The 17,197-nt window shown below is 37.2% G+C and overlaps 1 protein-coding gene across 4 annotated transcripts in view; it reads left to right on the top strand.

Annotated features, from left to right (window-relative positions):
• The first annotated feature begins 3,052 nt into the window (after positions 1-3,052).
• The window catches only part of unm_sa1614 (un-named sa1614), a 35,335-nt gene continuing 21,190 nt past the window's right edge, over positions 3,053-17,197 (top strand). For 3 of the 4 annotated variants that reach the window (XM_058790567.1, XM_058790565.1, XM_058790564.1), the window contains exons 1-7: positions 3,053-3,399; positions 12,602-12,674; positions 13,096-13,241; positions 13,556-13,630; positions 14,301-14,350; positions 15,263-15,392; positions 16,737-16,822. In XM_058790567.1, coding sequence (XP_058646550.1) covers positions 3,274-3,399; positions 12,602-12,674; positions 13,096-13,241; positions 13,556-13,630; positions 14,301-14,350; positions 15,263-15,392; positions 16,737-16,822 — 686 coding nt within the window. In that variant the 5' untranslated portion in view covers positions 3,053-3,273. The remainder of the gene's footprint in view (positions 3,400-12,601; positions 12,675-13,095; positions 13,242-13,555; positions 13,631-14,300; positions 14,351-15,262; positions 15,393-16,736; positions 16,823-17,197) is intronic. The other variant, XM_058790566.1, reaches the window with a different exon arrangement.

The raw sequence follows: 17,197 nt of genomic DNA, 5'->3' as shown, positions 1-17,197 counted from the left end.
CATCCCTAGAAGTTCCTATAAGTAAAATATTTCTGAAGTATATTCCCATTCATATTCACAATTTTGAGCACTCTAGGGTGATTATGAACATAAAATTATCCAGCCATGGCTTCCTGTTTCACAGAAATATAAATAGGAGGGAAAACAAAGCCCAAATTCCCTTAATCATCCATCACAATGAGAAAAACAAAAGAATATATTTCTGATGTGCAGCAAAAGATAATTGAGCTTCACAAATTAGTGAAGTGGCTTTAAGAAAAGAGCTAGAGCAGTGAAAATCCCCATTTCCACCATCAGGGCAATAATTAAGAATTTCCAATCAACATAAAATGTTATAAAACTGCCTGGAAGAGGACATGTGTCTATATCGTCCTAATGCACGGTGAAAAGGAGAGTTTGAGTGGCTAAAGACTCTTCAAGGACCACAGCTGGAGAATTGCAGAAAATAGTTGAGTCTCAGGGTCAGAAAACCTTAAAAAAAAATTGTCAAACTGCACCTACATCACCACATGTTGTTTGGGAGGGTTTCAAGAAAAATTATTCTCGCTCATACAAAAACAAACTCCAGCATATTCAGTTATCAGACAAGACTGGAACTTCAAATGGGACTGGCTTCTATGGTCAGATGAAACTAAAAAATGAGCTTTTTAGCAGCAAACACTCAAGATGGGTTTGGTGAACACGGGGATAAAAAGTACCCCATGTGTACAATTAAATATACTGCTGTTCCAGTCCTCTGACCTGAACCCTATAGAAAATGAGTGGGGTGAACTGAAGAGAAGAAGCACCAACATGGAGCTGGGAATGTAAAGGGTCTGGAGTGATTCTGGATGAAGGAATGGTCTCTGGTCTCTTGTCAGGTGTTCTCTAACCTCATCAGGCATTATAGGAGAACATTTAGAGCTGTTAAACTGGCAAATGGAGATTTCAAAAAGTATTGAATAAAAGGGTACCGTTAATTGTGGCCAATGTGCATTAGAGAAAAACATGCATTTCATAATGATATTTCCCCCATTTTAAATTCTTATTATCCAATCAAAGGTTAGATTTTTGTTAGATATATGCACAGGTGAATGATAACATAGCCCTAATAATGCACAGTTTTAATACATCAGAGAAAAATATCTCATAATAGCCTATACAGTAGGGCAAAAAAGTATTTAGTCAGCCACCATTTGTGCAAGTTCTCCCACTTAAAAAGATGAGAGAGGCCTGTAATTTTCATCATAGGTCTACCTCAACTATGAGAGACAAAATGAGAAAAAAAAAAAGATCCAGAAAATCACATTGTAGGATTTTTAAAGAGTTTATTTGCAAATTATGGTGGAAAATAAGTATTTGGTCACCAATAAGTATCTCTCAATACTTTGTTATATACCCTTTGTTGGCAATGACAGAGGTCAAACGTTTTCTGTAAGTCTTCACAAGGTTCTCACACACTGTTGCTGGTATTTTGGCCCATTCCTCCATGCAGATCTCCTCTAGAGCAGTAATGTTTTGGGGCTGTCGCTGGGCAAAACGGACTTTCAACTCCCTCCAAAGATTTTTGATGGGTTTGAGATCTGGAGACTGGCTAGGCCACTCCAGGACCTTGAAATGCTTCTTACGAAGCCACTCCTTCATTGCCCGGGCGGTGTGTTTGGGATCATTGTCATGCTGAAATACCCAGCCACGTTTCATCTTCAATGCCCTTGCTGATGGAAGGAGGTTTTCACTCAAAATCTCACGATACATGGCCCCATTCATTCTTTCGTTTACACGGATCAATCGTCCTTGTCCCTTTGCAGAAAAACAGCCCCAAAGCATGATGTTTCCACCCCCATGCTTCACAGTAGGTATGGTGTTCTTTGGATGCAACTCAGCATTCTTTCTCCTCCAAACATGACAAGTTGAGTTTTTACCAAAAAGTTCTATTTTGGTTTCATCTGATTCTCCCAATCCTCTTCTGGATCATCCAAACACTCTCTAGCAAACTTCAGACGGGCCCGGACATGTACTGGCTTAAGCAGGGGGACACGTCTGGCACTGCAGGATTTGAGTCCCTGGCGGCGCAGTGTGTTGCTGATGGTAGCCTTTGTTACTTTGGTCCCAGCTCTCTGCAGGTCATTCACTAGGTCCCCCCGTGTGGTTCTGGGATTTTTGCTCACAGTTCTTGTCGGGGTGAGATCTTGCGTGGAGCCCCAGATCGAGGGAGATTATCAGTGGTCTTGTATGTCTTCCATTTTCTAATAATTGCTCCCACAGTTGATTTCTTCACACCAAGCTGCTTACCTATTGCAGATTCAGTCTTCCCAGCCTGGTGCAGGTCTACAATTTTGTTTCTGGTGTCCTTTGACAGCTCTTTGGTCTTGGCCATGGTGGAGTTTGGAGTTGGACTGTTTGAGGTTGTGGACAGGTGTCTTTTATACTGATAACGAGTTCAAACAGATGCCATTAATACAGGTAACGAGTGGAGGACAGTGGAGCCTCTTAAAGAAGAAGTTACAGGTCTGTGAGAGCCAGAAATCTTGCTTGTTTGTAGGTGACCAAATACTTATTTTACCGAGGAATTTACCAATTAATTTTTTTAAAATCCTACAATGTGATTTTCTGGATTTTTTTCCCCTCATTTTGTCTCTCATAGTTGAGGTATACCAATGATGAAAATTACAGGCCTCTCTCATCTTTTTAAGTGGGAGAACTTGCACAATTGGTGGCTGACTAAATACTTTTTTGCCCCACTGTATCATAGATAATCTGGTGACAGTTGCATAAACTATAGACTAGTCATAAAGGTTAGTCATATAAGTCAGTTACATAAAACGGTAGATCTAATTTGAATCTAAAAGTAAGATTGATTACTACACTGCTAGTTAAGTCTAGTGGCTATGTTTATGCAACTGGCCCCTGATGGTATTATTATTGTTTTTCAAATTGCACTTGAAAACGCCATCTCTACTACCAGATAATATACTGACCACAGCAGATGCTTATAATAGTTTCACCAGTATTAACCACCCCAGCCATTGATGTGCTTTGTGGAGACCATTGACCAACTGCGCATGCGTACTATCAAACAGTCAGCGCTAGACTGACACTAAAGCCGTCCTGTTTCCTCTTTATGCGCTTTCGCCACTATAGCCAAACATAACACTGCTGCACTTTACTTTGCTGCTGTGGTGACTTTTCAAACAGCTTGACACCAACTTCCTCACCGACAATATTATCATTTTTAATGGGCTTGCTGTGAAACATTTTTTTTTATAATTTGCATGTTCTTAATTTTCCTCCAAAATGCCTGAGTTCATATCAGTGGAGGAGTTTATCGCGGAGACTTTGGAGGACTACAGCTCTCCCACCACATCTTCCTTCTACACCAAAATGACAAGTTGCCGAAATTCCGCCAACAATATCGAGGAGGTATGAGAATATGCTTTCATCTGCTGCCTTCTGCTGTAATCGCTTATGTCTTTGACAGTTAAGTTGTACAACATTATGAATGAAACGAAGGTGTTCTGTCCTCCGTCAGCAGCAGCAGCAGGTCTCATTATGTCTTTGTCTTTATCCTGTTTCAATGCAGAACTGCTTAGTCCAATGAACGTGTTGGCTTTCATGTATTTTTCTCCATGAACACTGCTTCAAACATTACTACAGCAGACACTGATGCTCTTTGTCTTGTTGAATCCTTTGGGCTGAGCGCAGCCTATTTCCAACACCACAAACCATGTGATTTCAAGCTAAATCCTCAATGAAACTATCGAAAATTATTGTATTCATATAACCAGTGTGCTTTTAAAATAGTTCAAATGTTTAAATAGCATGTATCCTCTCGTTTTTATGTGGTGCTGTACAACTGAAAGAGGAAGGATAACAGATATTTCATTGCGCGTTAACGTACGTTTCCTCGTCGTTATTGCACATTATATTGCATCGAATGCTTTGCAATCTTTCCGTTTTTGTAGTAATATATTTCACGTTTTACTTCGTATTTTCCCGCTAGCTTGTGCTTCTCATCGCCTATCCCTCCTCGTGCGTCAATACGAGCTTCTGCTGTATTTTCACGAGCACGTGCCTTTCATCCAGGGTTTATTGAGCTGCATAAACAAAAGCCGGCTTAGGATTCATGGATCTTCTGGAGCTAAGGAACCAGCCTGTAATTTTTTCTGGATCAGCATCCTTTGTTGTTGTTGTTGTTGAAACAACCTTCCAACGAACCAATCATTGCCATTTGTTTTTAGGGTTAGCGATGGGATGATTGGTTGATAGGGATGTTGCTCCAGGATCAGAAAAGGATGCTGTTAGTGAAGCTCATGTTGTATAACGAAAATAGTGCTCGTGTGAGGTATTTTCACTGTTGTTTGCCAAGAGGCATCATTTACAAAAATAAATAAATAAATAAATAATAATAATAATGTATTTTTATTGTTTGTTTGTTTGCTTTATAAACATACATTTATTCATTATTTAAACTGACCTGAAAACAGTGTGATTATTTTGTTATTGTTTATTTTGACACAGCACAGGTCATCCTCTTCCTAATAAACCAAAGCTAATTTTTTATTCACACTTGTCTACATTTTCAGACCCCCAGTTGTGCCAATTTGAGGCATACAGCCGGGTCAGGGTGGTAACAATTGAATGATGACTGCTTTAATAAGAGTGACATAGTGGAATGTGAAGTAACCATGGTGATGACCTGGCCTGTGCAATACACAGCCATACAAATTGAACAGTGCACTGCATTACATGCTTGATTGTTTGGGCTTCATGAGACAGGATGGGACCCTTAATATCTAGTCAGCCTTGCACACGCACAGCCTCAGGGGGGTTCAGGACAAAAGCGATATAAGAGAATCTGAGTGGTGGTCTGGTTTTTCTTCCGAAGAGTCAGCTACCACTATCTAAACCATTCCTCATCCTTCATAACCTGACTGTTCTCAGACCAGACTTCATCAATGAAGGACACCTCTGTGTAATCTGCCTTAGTGCAGATTTACAGGCACTGAAGTAAATCCGGCTGCTCAAAACAATTATTAGAAGCTCTGGAGGGCAAGCATATGAAATAATATTTGAACTTGCCACATACCTGATAGTTTAGAAAATTAAAGAGGAGGAAGTGAGAGGGAAATAAGACAACACAGATGCTTTGCCTTAATCTGCACTGACCTCAAGAGAGATAATGGGAACCCCATGCTATAATAGAGTCTGTGTTTAGGTCATGTGACTTAATGACAAAGCAGGAACTGAAAAGATTTCCCTGGACATTTCTGTTGATGATCCAATACACACCTGAACTATCTCTCTTCAACACAACATTGTGCTTGTCTATTCCCATTGTATATTGCCGAAAGTAAATTGAAATGAGAGACGATTGGGGATTAGCAGAGGCACCGGAGAGGAATAATGAAAGATAATTGGAGTGCTTGGATAATCTGCTGCACCAGCAGGAGTAGCCGAGGCTGTTGTTGCACGCCTTGTTTTTCCCATATAAAGTAATGCAGAGTTACCCATTCATTCGGAATGGAGACACCTGATATTACTATTATCTTCATTCCTGGAGCATTTGAGGAGAGTAGGATGAACAAAGGCATAGTAGGTTTTTCCTCAGGTTTCTTAAAGGTACACTCAGTATTCTTGTTTTCTAATAAAAAGTTTTAAACATAGTGTTTTTTAAAATAATACTACCAGGTGCATCATTAAAATAAAATTGAATTAAATTAATTCAATAGGAAAAAGTAATTGATAACCCATTTGACGTTGCCCTGTAGCCTTGTTTCCCCAGGGACCCAGTTAAATGCATTACTGTCAATTACTGCAGTGCTTAATGCTATGAAAGCCAGTTTGATGCATTTACTAGTGATTTCACAATCATGGATCCCATTTTCTTATGGACTTGATGGGACAGTTCAATGAAAACACTGCCATTGTTTACTCACTGCCATATCATTAAAACCTGTATGACTTTTTTCCTCTGTGGAACATAAAATAGTATATTTTAAGTGTCTCAGTGTGTCTCACTTACGGTGGAAGTCAATGGTAACCAAAACTATTTGGTTATCAGTATTTCCTTAGAAGAAATTCATACAAGTTTGGGATGACATGAGGGTGAGTTAATGATGACAGAACAGTTATTATTGGGTGAACTATCACTTGGTTTATTTTAGTATGTCATAAAGCCCCGTTGTGACCACACCTTTTCAAAGGAAGTGGCATCAGCATGTAATTTTATCCCATACAACATCTGCTGACTTCATGATAAACCTGCTCGGCATTCTTCATGCTGCTGAGCTTCATCTGAGTGGGTTTTATGCTATTTCTGAACAAGTGTGTGTGTGTCTGTCTCAGACCACTCTCTGTCTTTAGAGCACTGTGGACACAAAATAAATAGCATGCCTTACCACTTTATATGAGACCCACTGGTCTAAATGAGTGGTCATAGCACTTCTGGGCTGCATTTCTATGGGCTATCCCAGATACCAGTGGGAACATGACCCGTCACATTTTACCTTATCTTGCAGTCGACAGTTAATAACTGAGAACGTAAACTCATGGTGGTGTGATGGGTTTCACTTCTGGCCTTCTTGGTTAAGTAGCTGAAGAGAGTGAATTGTGTGGGCTTTGCTTCATTAAGCACAAAAGAGGGAGATAAACATCTGGTTGTGCTCCTCAATTATAAAATGCCTCAGAGCTCAAAACATTATTACTGCATGTCTCATGGTGGATTTGTGACTTGAAACATTGGGGCTTTTATGTTTTAGTACAGAAGCTGTTCTGTTGTGGTGAATAATTAACATTTTTTCGATAAATTTAAACACTGTTTTCTCCCAAGGAAAAGAAATTAACTTTGGAAAAGGACCTGAAAGAAATAATGATAATACAATTTTAATTAAAATGTAGAGTTACGTCTACACTGGTGCTTTGTACAATGACTGGGAATTTTTTTTTTTGGTGAACTATATAATAAAATTTTTAAATGGTATATTATATTATAATATTATCACATATTAAAGTATTATTTCATGTTAGAAAACCAGATCAATTTTGGTTCAGCTAGTCATTTATTTCTAAATTTAAAAGGGACATTGGATGAAATTTTCACATTTTTAGCATTTATTTTTATTTATTTTTTTGCATTTTGTTAGGTTCTTGCGTGTCTGCCAGCTCAGAAAAGCTGAAAAGAAAACACGCAGCCAGCTTGTTTGCGCTGTCTGAGCCTGAAACTGTGTCATCTAGTGAGATCTAGGTTTCAATTGGCAGCCAGTTTCTACATAGATAGCTGGCTATACTGATTGGCTTCATCACTCTGTCTCCTCTTCACCAATAAGCTGGTGTGTAGTGCGTGTTCTGGCGCAATATGGCTGCCGTTGCATTATCCAGGTGGATGTTGCACATTGGTGGTGGTTGAGGAGATTCCTCTCTTCTATGTAAATCCAGAAAAGCACTATATAAATGTAACTAATTCTAATTCTAATTCTAATTCTAATTATTATTTGAATAAGACCACCTCTGAGCCATATACAGTCCAAGGCAGCAATTAACACAGAAGAGAGGGGTGGGGTGTCTCATTTAAAGAGCCATACACCAAAATCGCTGTCAACAGAGCTGTCATTGACAAGGTAAAAAGGGTGTTGTTTTACACGACCATTGAGGAATTTTATCCAAAGTATATTGTAGACATTTTATAAAGACCCTAAAGAATCATACCAACTTGTGGAAAATGGGCATCCGATGTCTCTTTTAATTTATATATATATATATTACATATAATATTACATCCCATTTTGGGATATTATTTTATATAAGCATGAAAAATATTCATTTTTTCACATTTTCAAGTAAATTATTCCTTTAACTCTAAATTTGAGATCCATCCATCCATTCTCTAAACTGCTTTTCTTCTGTTGGGTCTTCTGTAGATTAAATTTTGTATTTCATGTTATAATATAGTATCCCATATTAACATATTATTCATATGATCAACATTCACAGCAAATAGTTTAAACAGAGTTTCTAGCATAAGGGAACATGCCATGCTGTCCATAAATATGTAATGCTTCTCTCCCAGGTATATAGGAAGAGAAGGATGGCATTTCTTTTGTCAGTGTAACTGAATCAACATCACTGTATCTGTTTACCCTGAGTATTTATGGCTGGTCTTGTTTTGTTCTATCCTTTCTATGTGTGCTATAGGGAATTTAACAACCATTTTCATGTAATAGCACTAAATGCACACAAAAGCCAAAAGGCCAGGCACCATTGCTGCCATAAAGAACAAAAGGGCAGTGAGGTTAGCCATGCTGAGTACAGAATTCTCACTCTGCCTAGTCAGGGGAATGTGAATTTAAGCATGGAATGCTGTTCCAGGTGAACCACCGCACGGTTGAATTGTTATTGGCCCAGTATACACATAACAGAGCTGACTGGAAGGGCTGAAGTTAAGAAAGTCAAACATCCTTGATGTAAAACAAGCTGTTCTTAATGTGATGATTTCCTGTTTTCTTAGCTTAAGGGTCATCGGAAGCCCATTTTCCACAAGTTGGTATGATTCTTGAGGGTTTTAATGAAAAGTCTATAACATACTTTGGTTAAAATTTCTCAATGGTAGTGTAAAACAACACCCTTTTTACCCTGTCAAAATCAGCTCTGTTTTCAGCAAGCCGTTTTAGTCCATTTTCCTTAAATGCTAATGTGCATTTCAAAACATTTCAGTTCAAACAACTTGTAAAAGTGCATGTCGCATTCCGATGACCCCTTTAAAGGAAGTGTTACATAAAGCATAAAGCATATAAAACTAGTCCATTCAACTTATACACTATATTCTGTCTCCTGAAGCTATATGATAGTTTTGTGTGAGGAACAGTCCAAATTTCAGTAGAAAATCCTGTGCTGAAAATTCTGTCAGCATAGAAGCTTCTCGTTTTGTTTTCCACAGAATATAAGAAATCATTTAAGTTTGAGGGTGAGTAAATAATGCCAGCATTTTCATTTTGGGATCCCTTTAAGTGTTGGTTGATGATTTTAAGTAAGTCAGATGATTTGAGATCACACTCAAAGTGTTTCTCAATCGTGCTGTTTGAGGAGTTCATTACAGGCTCTCTGAACTAATAACAGTGAATTACATTTTCCTCTTCACACTATCATGTGTGACACCAATGAATATTAATTGCTTATAATCCTTTTATGCTGCCATTTGACAAGCCTGTTTCCTTAGAGAGTAAAAACAGCAAGATAAGACATGAGTGTCAGAGACAGAGGTCCTCGGCTTTGAAACAGGAAGAAGTCTCCATAGAAACTGAAATATTTTTTTAAAAGGAAGTTGATTTCAAGGCTAAGGAGAACAAAGATTCTAGTTAATTTCAGTTTTCTGCATAGGCATTTTGTAGAGTTTTTGAAAATGCTTTCGTACACTTAACACACAGTACCAGTAAACAGTGTTATGGACATGTTGCGGAAGCAGTCAATGTTTAGGATCGACACCCATATTTACTGTCCTGTTCGCTCCGTTGTCTGCTGAGAGTGCGTAACATCCTACGAGATCAGTTACACCCAGCACATCACCTATTCCTCCTGGTGCCCTCAGAGAGACGATACCAGGCCATCAGAGCCGGAACCAGCAGACTGGCCTACAGCCTCCATCCCAGTGCAGTGAGACTGCTGATTGAACATTCTTCTAATCTGAAACCAGCCCATCACATACACCACACTTCTTTTTCTACAAAACTGCGACTATGCATTGCTGCAGTATTTACACCATATCTCACATCTGCAATATATTTTCATATGGACAATAATTCCTTCCTATGTCTCTGCTGTTTGTTTGTTTGCAGTACTTGCTTTTGAGGTCAACACCAACATCTCAAAATCCAAACCACAACCGAACAAACCGAACAGTGAAATGAGTCAATTTCACTCAAATAATAATGAAAGTTCATTAGACTTAATTGAAATAAGTTCTGTAAACTCAAAATGTTGTTGTAGTAAGGTGAACTTAAAATGATTGCATTTTCTAGTTCCCAGCATGCTTTGCATCAGACAACAAGGATGATAAATGCAGAAATTAAGTGTTATTTTGTGTGTTTTTGCACAAGATTAACATAGAGAGACACAAGTTAGTACTTAAATGTTGTGTTATGTTAAGATTTACATAGATTTCTGTTATGTTGGTTTTGTAGTGTTACCATTGTGGTGAAGAGTAGAGCTTGTGGTTAGGTTGAGGATGGATAGCAAAACTTAAAGACTATATATACTGCATGTTGTTTGATTATTTACTTGCAAGTGTGTTGTGAGTCTTTTAGATAACTACATTAGCATGCCAGTGTGCTGTTGCAAACTAGCACTTAACTATAAAGATCTGAATGAATGTGCTGTTTATGGAAGTAAGTTGTATATAATTATCATTGTGATGAGTGGGGTGGGATCATGGAAGTGAGGCTTGGATTGGCTCCCATGGCTCTCAGCCCCGCCCCACTTGTCATAAAAATTTTAAGCTCTACTAACTTTAAAAAATGTAGTTCGTTTACTCAAATGTTTTGAGTATTCTTAACTTATCGGCTTTTACAGTGTGTATAGTTTGAATATCCCTTACACTCAGGTGTACGTCACAATATAAAAGAAAAGATCACAACTTCTGTTTCACTTTAAAAACTCAAACACAGGACATATTCATCTGCTGTGTGAATGTGGCCATCTAAAAACCACCTAGAACACACTAGCAACCACATAGCAGTGTGTTAACACTCAGAACAGCTAAGTGACCACATAGCTATGACTTTAAAACCTGTCAAAGTGTATTCCAGCCTTTGTATTCCGGCTGTTGTCATTGAGCTCATGTGCAATGTTTTTCTTCCTTACATTGATTTATGGGTATATGATAGGGGTGTGATAGTAAAAGCACTGTTTTGAGTTGATTTACATGTTGCAGTGCTGTTTGTCCTGGAACAAGAGCTGCATTACACTATTAAATGTACTGTTGTAGATGACTGACTTTTCAGTTTGATCTTCAGTGGCACGTAAAAAAACATGGCAGCTGCTCTTTCTTTTTTTCTTAACTGGAGCAAACAAATGTCTTTTCCAAAAGCATTCCGGGGACTCCCTCAAGTCATAAACCCAAACCTTTCTTTTGTGCCTAATAAGACTTTGGAGATTTAGCTTTTTGTAAAAATGTGATTAAATCACCTGTGGTTAAAAAGATGGGCACTGTTGGCAATGCTGATGGGATATGAGCTATAGGGAAGTGTTACAATTCTGCAGGGTTTCATTCTCCACCCTAAGGAACAAACTGTTTATCCTAAATGAAGGGAGGGATAATTGGGACAGACATCCACACAGGAAATACTGTTTCCCATTACAGATATGAAGAAACTAGACTGTCAAACTCAGGCGTGTTGTGACACTATGAAATAAAGTCTGGAATCATGTTTGTAGATCCCCATATGGTGGTTGGAAATAGCTTAAATGAGCCAAACTGTTGAAGACTTCACCGCAGTTCACTATTCTGAACCACACGCAGCAATGTATCATGCTCTCAGATGGCAGGCTGTAAACAAGCAACTATGAAGCTGTTAATGAATTTTTCCTTGTTTGCTCTTGCTTATTTAGTGACACGACAATCAGACTTCATGCTCTAGTAAGTCTACATAATTCATGTAGCTAGATTAGTTTTTATTATAGAAAATGTGGCAGGTGTAATTTCAGCAGTCCAGTTTCAGAGGGCAAGCTCACTGGGTCTTTCATTATTTCATAATCATTTCACGATTGCATGTAATTGCTGTTTTTGAAACAAGAAATGTTTTTCTGTAAGGAGCCGTTTCAAGTTCTGTTTGTGTCCCTGTATATGTGTGTTTCCTTGTGTTTGTGTGTATTTCAACACAGTTTAAACAAATTGAAGTGGTCTGGAATGAAAATACATTTACATTTATCCATTTGGCAGAAGCTTTTATGCAAATTGACTTACACTGAATTCAAGGTACCATTTCAAAGTTTGGGGTTGGTAAGATCTTTTAAAGAAGGCTAAATTTAATTGATCACAAAAACAGTAAAAACACTAATATTGTGAAATATTCTTAAAATGTAAAATAACTGTTTTCTATTGTAATATATTTTAAAATGTAATTAATTCCTGTCATGGCAAAGCTACATTTTTTGCATAAATTACTCCAGTCTTCACTGTCACATGATCCCTCAGAAATCATTCTAATATTCTACACGATTTGATCTTCAGAAACATTTCTTCTTAATATAAATGTAATAAAATAAAAATCGTGTTATTTTTTGGGGGGATTCTTTGGTGAATAGAAAGGTTCAAAAGAACAACATTTAAGTTGAAATAGAAATATTTGTACCATTTTAAGTCACTTTTGATCAATACAATGTGTTTTTACTAAATAAAAGTATTAATTTCTTTCCAAAAAAAAAAAGAAAACTGTTGAATGAAACCCAGACTGAATCGATCCCATGACCTCACCAGTGCTAGTGCCATGCTCTACTTTATGAGCTAAAGGGAAAACCGTGTGATATTTTATTGTTAAATTTTACATATTCACTAATCCTGTTTAAAACTGTGTAATATCTTCATGTGAATTCATTGTTGGTGATACCCTTATTTTTTTCTTTCCTTTAACAGGCCTTGGACTCTGACCGCACAATCTTGCAGAAAATGAAGAAAGCAGCCAAAGCAAAGCACATCTCTGGCCAAGGTAACATGAAATTACATTGAATCTATTGGGTGTATTTGTGTTTACATATGTGAGAAAGAACCTGAAAAGGTATCATTTCTCAGTTATTCGGGTGCTAGCAACATTTTGTCACAAATATCTTTACTATGCCACCGTAGTTGTTTTTTGAATTTCATGCACATTAGTCTGTAAGCTGCATTCATTTAGTCTTTGAATCTGTATTAATTCATTAGAGAGATTGACAGCGTATGCAAAACATTTCCTCCGGCTCAACTATCTATGAATATGAATGAAGTAGAAGGCAGATGCCCCCTATGAGACCCAATCACGTCAACATCTCTATCTGTTTTTTTAGTGTCATGTGCTTTTAGCCAAATCCCCATGTTTTCTCAGTTATATCTTCACGGTTTGTGCTGAATTTCTGCTGCTGATCTTCTTCCAGACCACGTATCACATTTGGAGTCATACATCAATTCCATGGAGAAGTTGGCTGTGAATTTCCGCAACAATGGCGAACAGGAAGTGGCCTCTGCGTTTAATAAGTTTGCAGAATTCTCCAAAGAACTGCTGACGCCAATGAAGAACTTGGTGAGGCACATGGAGCTCCGGGAAGGGCTTTCCGTTAGGCTTCTGCATAATCCCATAGAGTGTTTTAAGTATTAGTCACGGTTTGGACTTACAAGATAGGCCTTATCTGCAAACAACTCAGCTTCCTTGCCAAAGGTTGTCTCAGCTCTCTGTCCACAGTTCCTTATCCCTTCCAGGCGCATTCATGTTAAATAGATTTTTAAAGTGAAAATATGTTTAATGTGCTAGTTTGCAAGTACATGCTGACATAAACTGAGTCTAAATGGGTTTTGCCAGCTCATAATTTCCATTTTAATATTTCTGTTTTTTATCAGTTGAAGAGCGTGTTGCACAACATCAACTTCTTCCTGGACTCGCTGGTAAAAGGGGATCTGAAAGAGGTCAAAGGTGTAAGTTGAAATCTACAATACATGCGATCCACTTGAAGTGAGATTTTTCTTGTGTTTGCTTTGTAAATGTTACCGTCAGATAAATGCAAATGAATCAATCTATATACCTTTAATAAAATATTATACGTCAAAAAACGGAAAATACGCTCAAAGCATGAACTTTAAAAAATTGGAAGAAATTCATAGGTTCAAAAATGTAAATTTGGTAGATCACAAGTATTTGCTCATTTTATAAGTTCAGCATAATGGAATCAAATCAATATTACATTTGCAAGTTTTGGTAGTACCCCACTGTATACCATTATAGCAAATAATTACCATCTTGTACCATGGCATTCATACAGCACTCTAAGGTACCAAAAAAAATGAAATGACAATGGTAATACCAACTTTCTGATACTTATGTTGCCTTGTTAATGTTCCTACTATATATGATGCAAATACAGATGAAGTGTGCAGGATATTTTCCCAGAAGGCAACAAGGCATAGTAGAAATCTTTTGCATAGATCATTACCATAAGCACAGTGTTTAATGTGAGCAGATGGTAATGAGACAGATGATAAGACAGACTTCTCTTAATTCTTCTCTGTCTGTCTTGATGCTCTTGTCTTTTACTGTAAGATCATGTAAGACTGACTCTATTCTAACTCCTTGTTTTCATCTTGTCAGGACCTGAAAAAGCCTTTTGACAAGGCGTGGAGAGATTATGAGAATAAATTGTGAGTGCTTTTTATAACACTGTTTTTAGCTTATTCCAGTCATTTGTTTCAGTGTTTTGTCTTTTTTGACCCCCACTGAGCAGTGATTTATTTTGATTCATTAGACAAGAGATATTGCAAAACCTTCGAAATAAGCAAGAGAACAAGAAAACATTGTATCACTGGTCTCTGTCACGACAGTCTGTGTTTGTGTGTGTGTGTGTGTGTGTGTGTGTGTGTGTGTATGTGTATGTGTATGTGTGTGTGTGTGTGTCAAACAACAACCAATTTTAGAAACTGTGTAGGATTTATATTCTTTGTGCCTCATATGTTACATATTCTCTGTAGCATCGCTCTTCACTTGTTTTCTTTCTCATATTTATTCACACATTTTTTTTTAAAGCCATGGTTGTTCGGGGTGTTTAGTTTAGTTTTAGCCTTATGTACGTGTCAGTAGGACTCCTTCCATACCAGAAATGTGTCCTTTTGGCATATATTAAAATGGATATCATGTAAGAATATAATTAATATTATGAAACTCACTTTTTTAACAAAAACTGTAGGTGGAAACTCAAAAGTAGCACATACATTCTGATGCGTTTTTCATCCACACAAATAGGCCTATGCAGTATATAAAAAATAATGAGTTTTCTATATTTAACACAGCAAAAATTGAAAGTCCTTGATCTTCTAATTTACTAACCTTCAATTGTTATCAGAAATCTTTTAGTACTTTCCGTATCGTTATTTTGCTCCTTTTAATTTCTGTTCTTCATTTAATTGTAATTCTCATAAGTGTCTTGCTTCACTTCTCTTACAATACTTTTGTACTGTGCTTCCACGAATCAAGTGAGTACCATATTTGTGCATTATGTTGTACTACACTATATAGTAGAACTGACCACACTGTCATATGATTTTTGTCCCCTTCAGCACTAAAATCGAGAAAGAGAAGAGGGAACTGGCAAAGCAGTATGGTATGGTGCGTACAGAGGTGAGCGGAGGAGAGATTGCAGAAGAGATGGAGAAAGAGCGCAGGATGTTCCAGCTACAGATGTGTGAAGTAAGATCCGCTCATGTTTGTGTAAGCTGCTATAGAGAAACATGACAGATGTTATTAGATTAATGGTGTGATCAGCTCATCTGTATAGAAATATATGAATGGTGAAAACTTTTTCTATAAACCAAGGGTTTTTAATCGTTTTGATGCCTAGCATGGGTGGATATGATGATCCCATTTATAGTGTGTAAAAAATATTTTATAAAGACGTGATATTATCTGACACTGTTGCTTTCAAAATTAAACAACAATAAACTCTAAATGCTACATTAGGAATAAACATTTTTGAGTTACCAAATTGTTCTTATAATAATTTTTTGAATATGAAAGACTAAACTTGGGCTGGGCGATATACTGGTAAACACAGTTAACCGGTAGAGATTTTGGACTATCGTCTCTGCTACGTGGTCATGAAAACATATCGTTTGCATGCTTTTTTAAGCAGTTCCGTTCAAAAGCAAGTGATTTTAAGCTGTTGAAATGCAATCAGCAGTGAAAGAGAACTCATTTCGCTGTTTGCGTGTGCTCTCTAAGAGACAGTTTCTGAGCACTGTCAGAGAGGCACGTGCATGTGAAGACGGTGCTCATAGAGCGCAAGAGTATTGAACTATTGAGTTATTTTTGCCACTTTATGGGCTTTGAATTGTTAAATACACACGCTTGTATGTGTCAAAATGCCCGTCTTTGCACGTAAACTCATAAGCACAGTAATTTAGGTCTTAAGTGAAAGCAAACAGCTGAGAAAGAAAACACGTGTAACAGTATACTGAATCTGGGCAGCTCTTAAAGTGACAGCAGTCTAATATTCTTGCTGTCTGTCCTTCATGTTAATCAAACAACAAAAAAGAGAAAATCTCACTGCCCTTGTATAAAAACTTTTGTAACTTTAATAAAAAAAATATATATTTAATTTACATAGTGAAGAATATTCAGTAATATTTTTAATGTTTATGGTAGAACTTTCTTATGCTCCCCAAGGCTGCATTTATTTGATCAAAAATACACTAAGATCAGTAAAATTGTCAAATATTATTACTTTTTTTTAATATTTGCTCCAGGCTTTTTGTGTCACATGATTCTTTAGAAATCATTCTAAAATGCTGATTTGGTGCTCAAGAAACATTTCTTATCATTATCAATACTGAAAACAGTTGTTCTGCTTTATATTTTTTTGTGGAAACCATGATGCTGTTTTTCAGGATTCTTTGATGAATAGAAAGTTAAAAAGGATTTATTTGAAAAAGAATTTTCATAACAATGTAAAAAGCCTTTATCAAGTTAATGTGTCCTTGCTGAATAGAAATAATAATTTCTTTAAATCTCATTTGTTGTTTTCCTTGTAAACAGTACCTCATCAAAGTAAATGAAATTAAAACCAAGAAAGGAGTAGACCTGCTACAGAACCTCATCAAACACTACCACTCTCAATGCAAGTAAGTCTGTGAAAAAAAGGTTTTGGAATAATATGGACTCCCCATAAACTCCTCATAAAGCAAGATATTCAGTCTCCAACAATAGATCTGTCCAATGACATGAACCATACCATAGCAAAATGAATAAAGTCATGTGTGAAGAAAATCTGTGGGATGGGCAGCACACCTGTGCCGGCTTGGCACCATCACCATCAGTGTTAAATGTGTGTGTGGTGTGACTGATTGCCTTGCTTTATACTCGCATCCCTCCACATTCGAGTCTGTCACGCTGTTTTGAGTGTGACTGGAATTTGAGAGAGTGCGAAACCATTGTAAAAAAGCATGAGAGAGGAATAAAGATTCCTTGACAATTGACACTGTTTTGTTTATAGGATT

Source organism: Onychostoma macrolepis, chromosome 11, assembly GCF_012432095.1.
Source record: "Onychostoma macrolepis isolate SWU-2019 chromosome 11, ASM1243209v1, whole genome shotgun sequence".
Taxonomy (NCBI): domain Eukaryota; kingdom Metazoa; phylum Chordata; class Actinopteri; order Cypriniformes; family Cyprinidae; genus Onychostoma; species Onychostoma macrolepis.
Note: the sequence above shows the minus strand (reverse complement) of the source record. Positions and strands in the feature narration are given on the sequence as shown.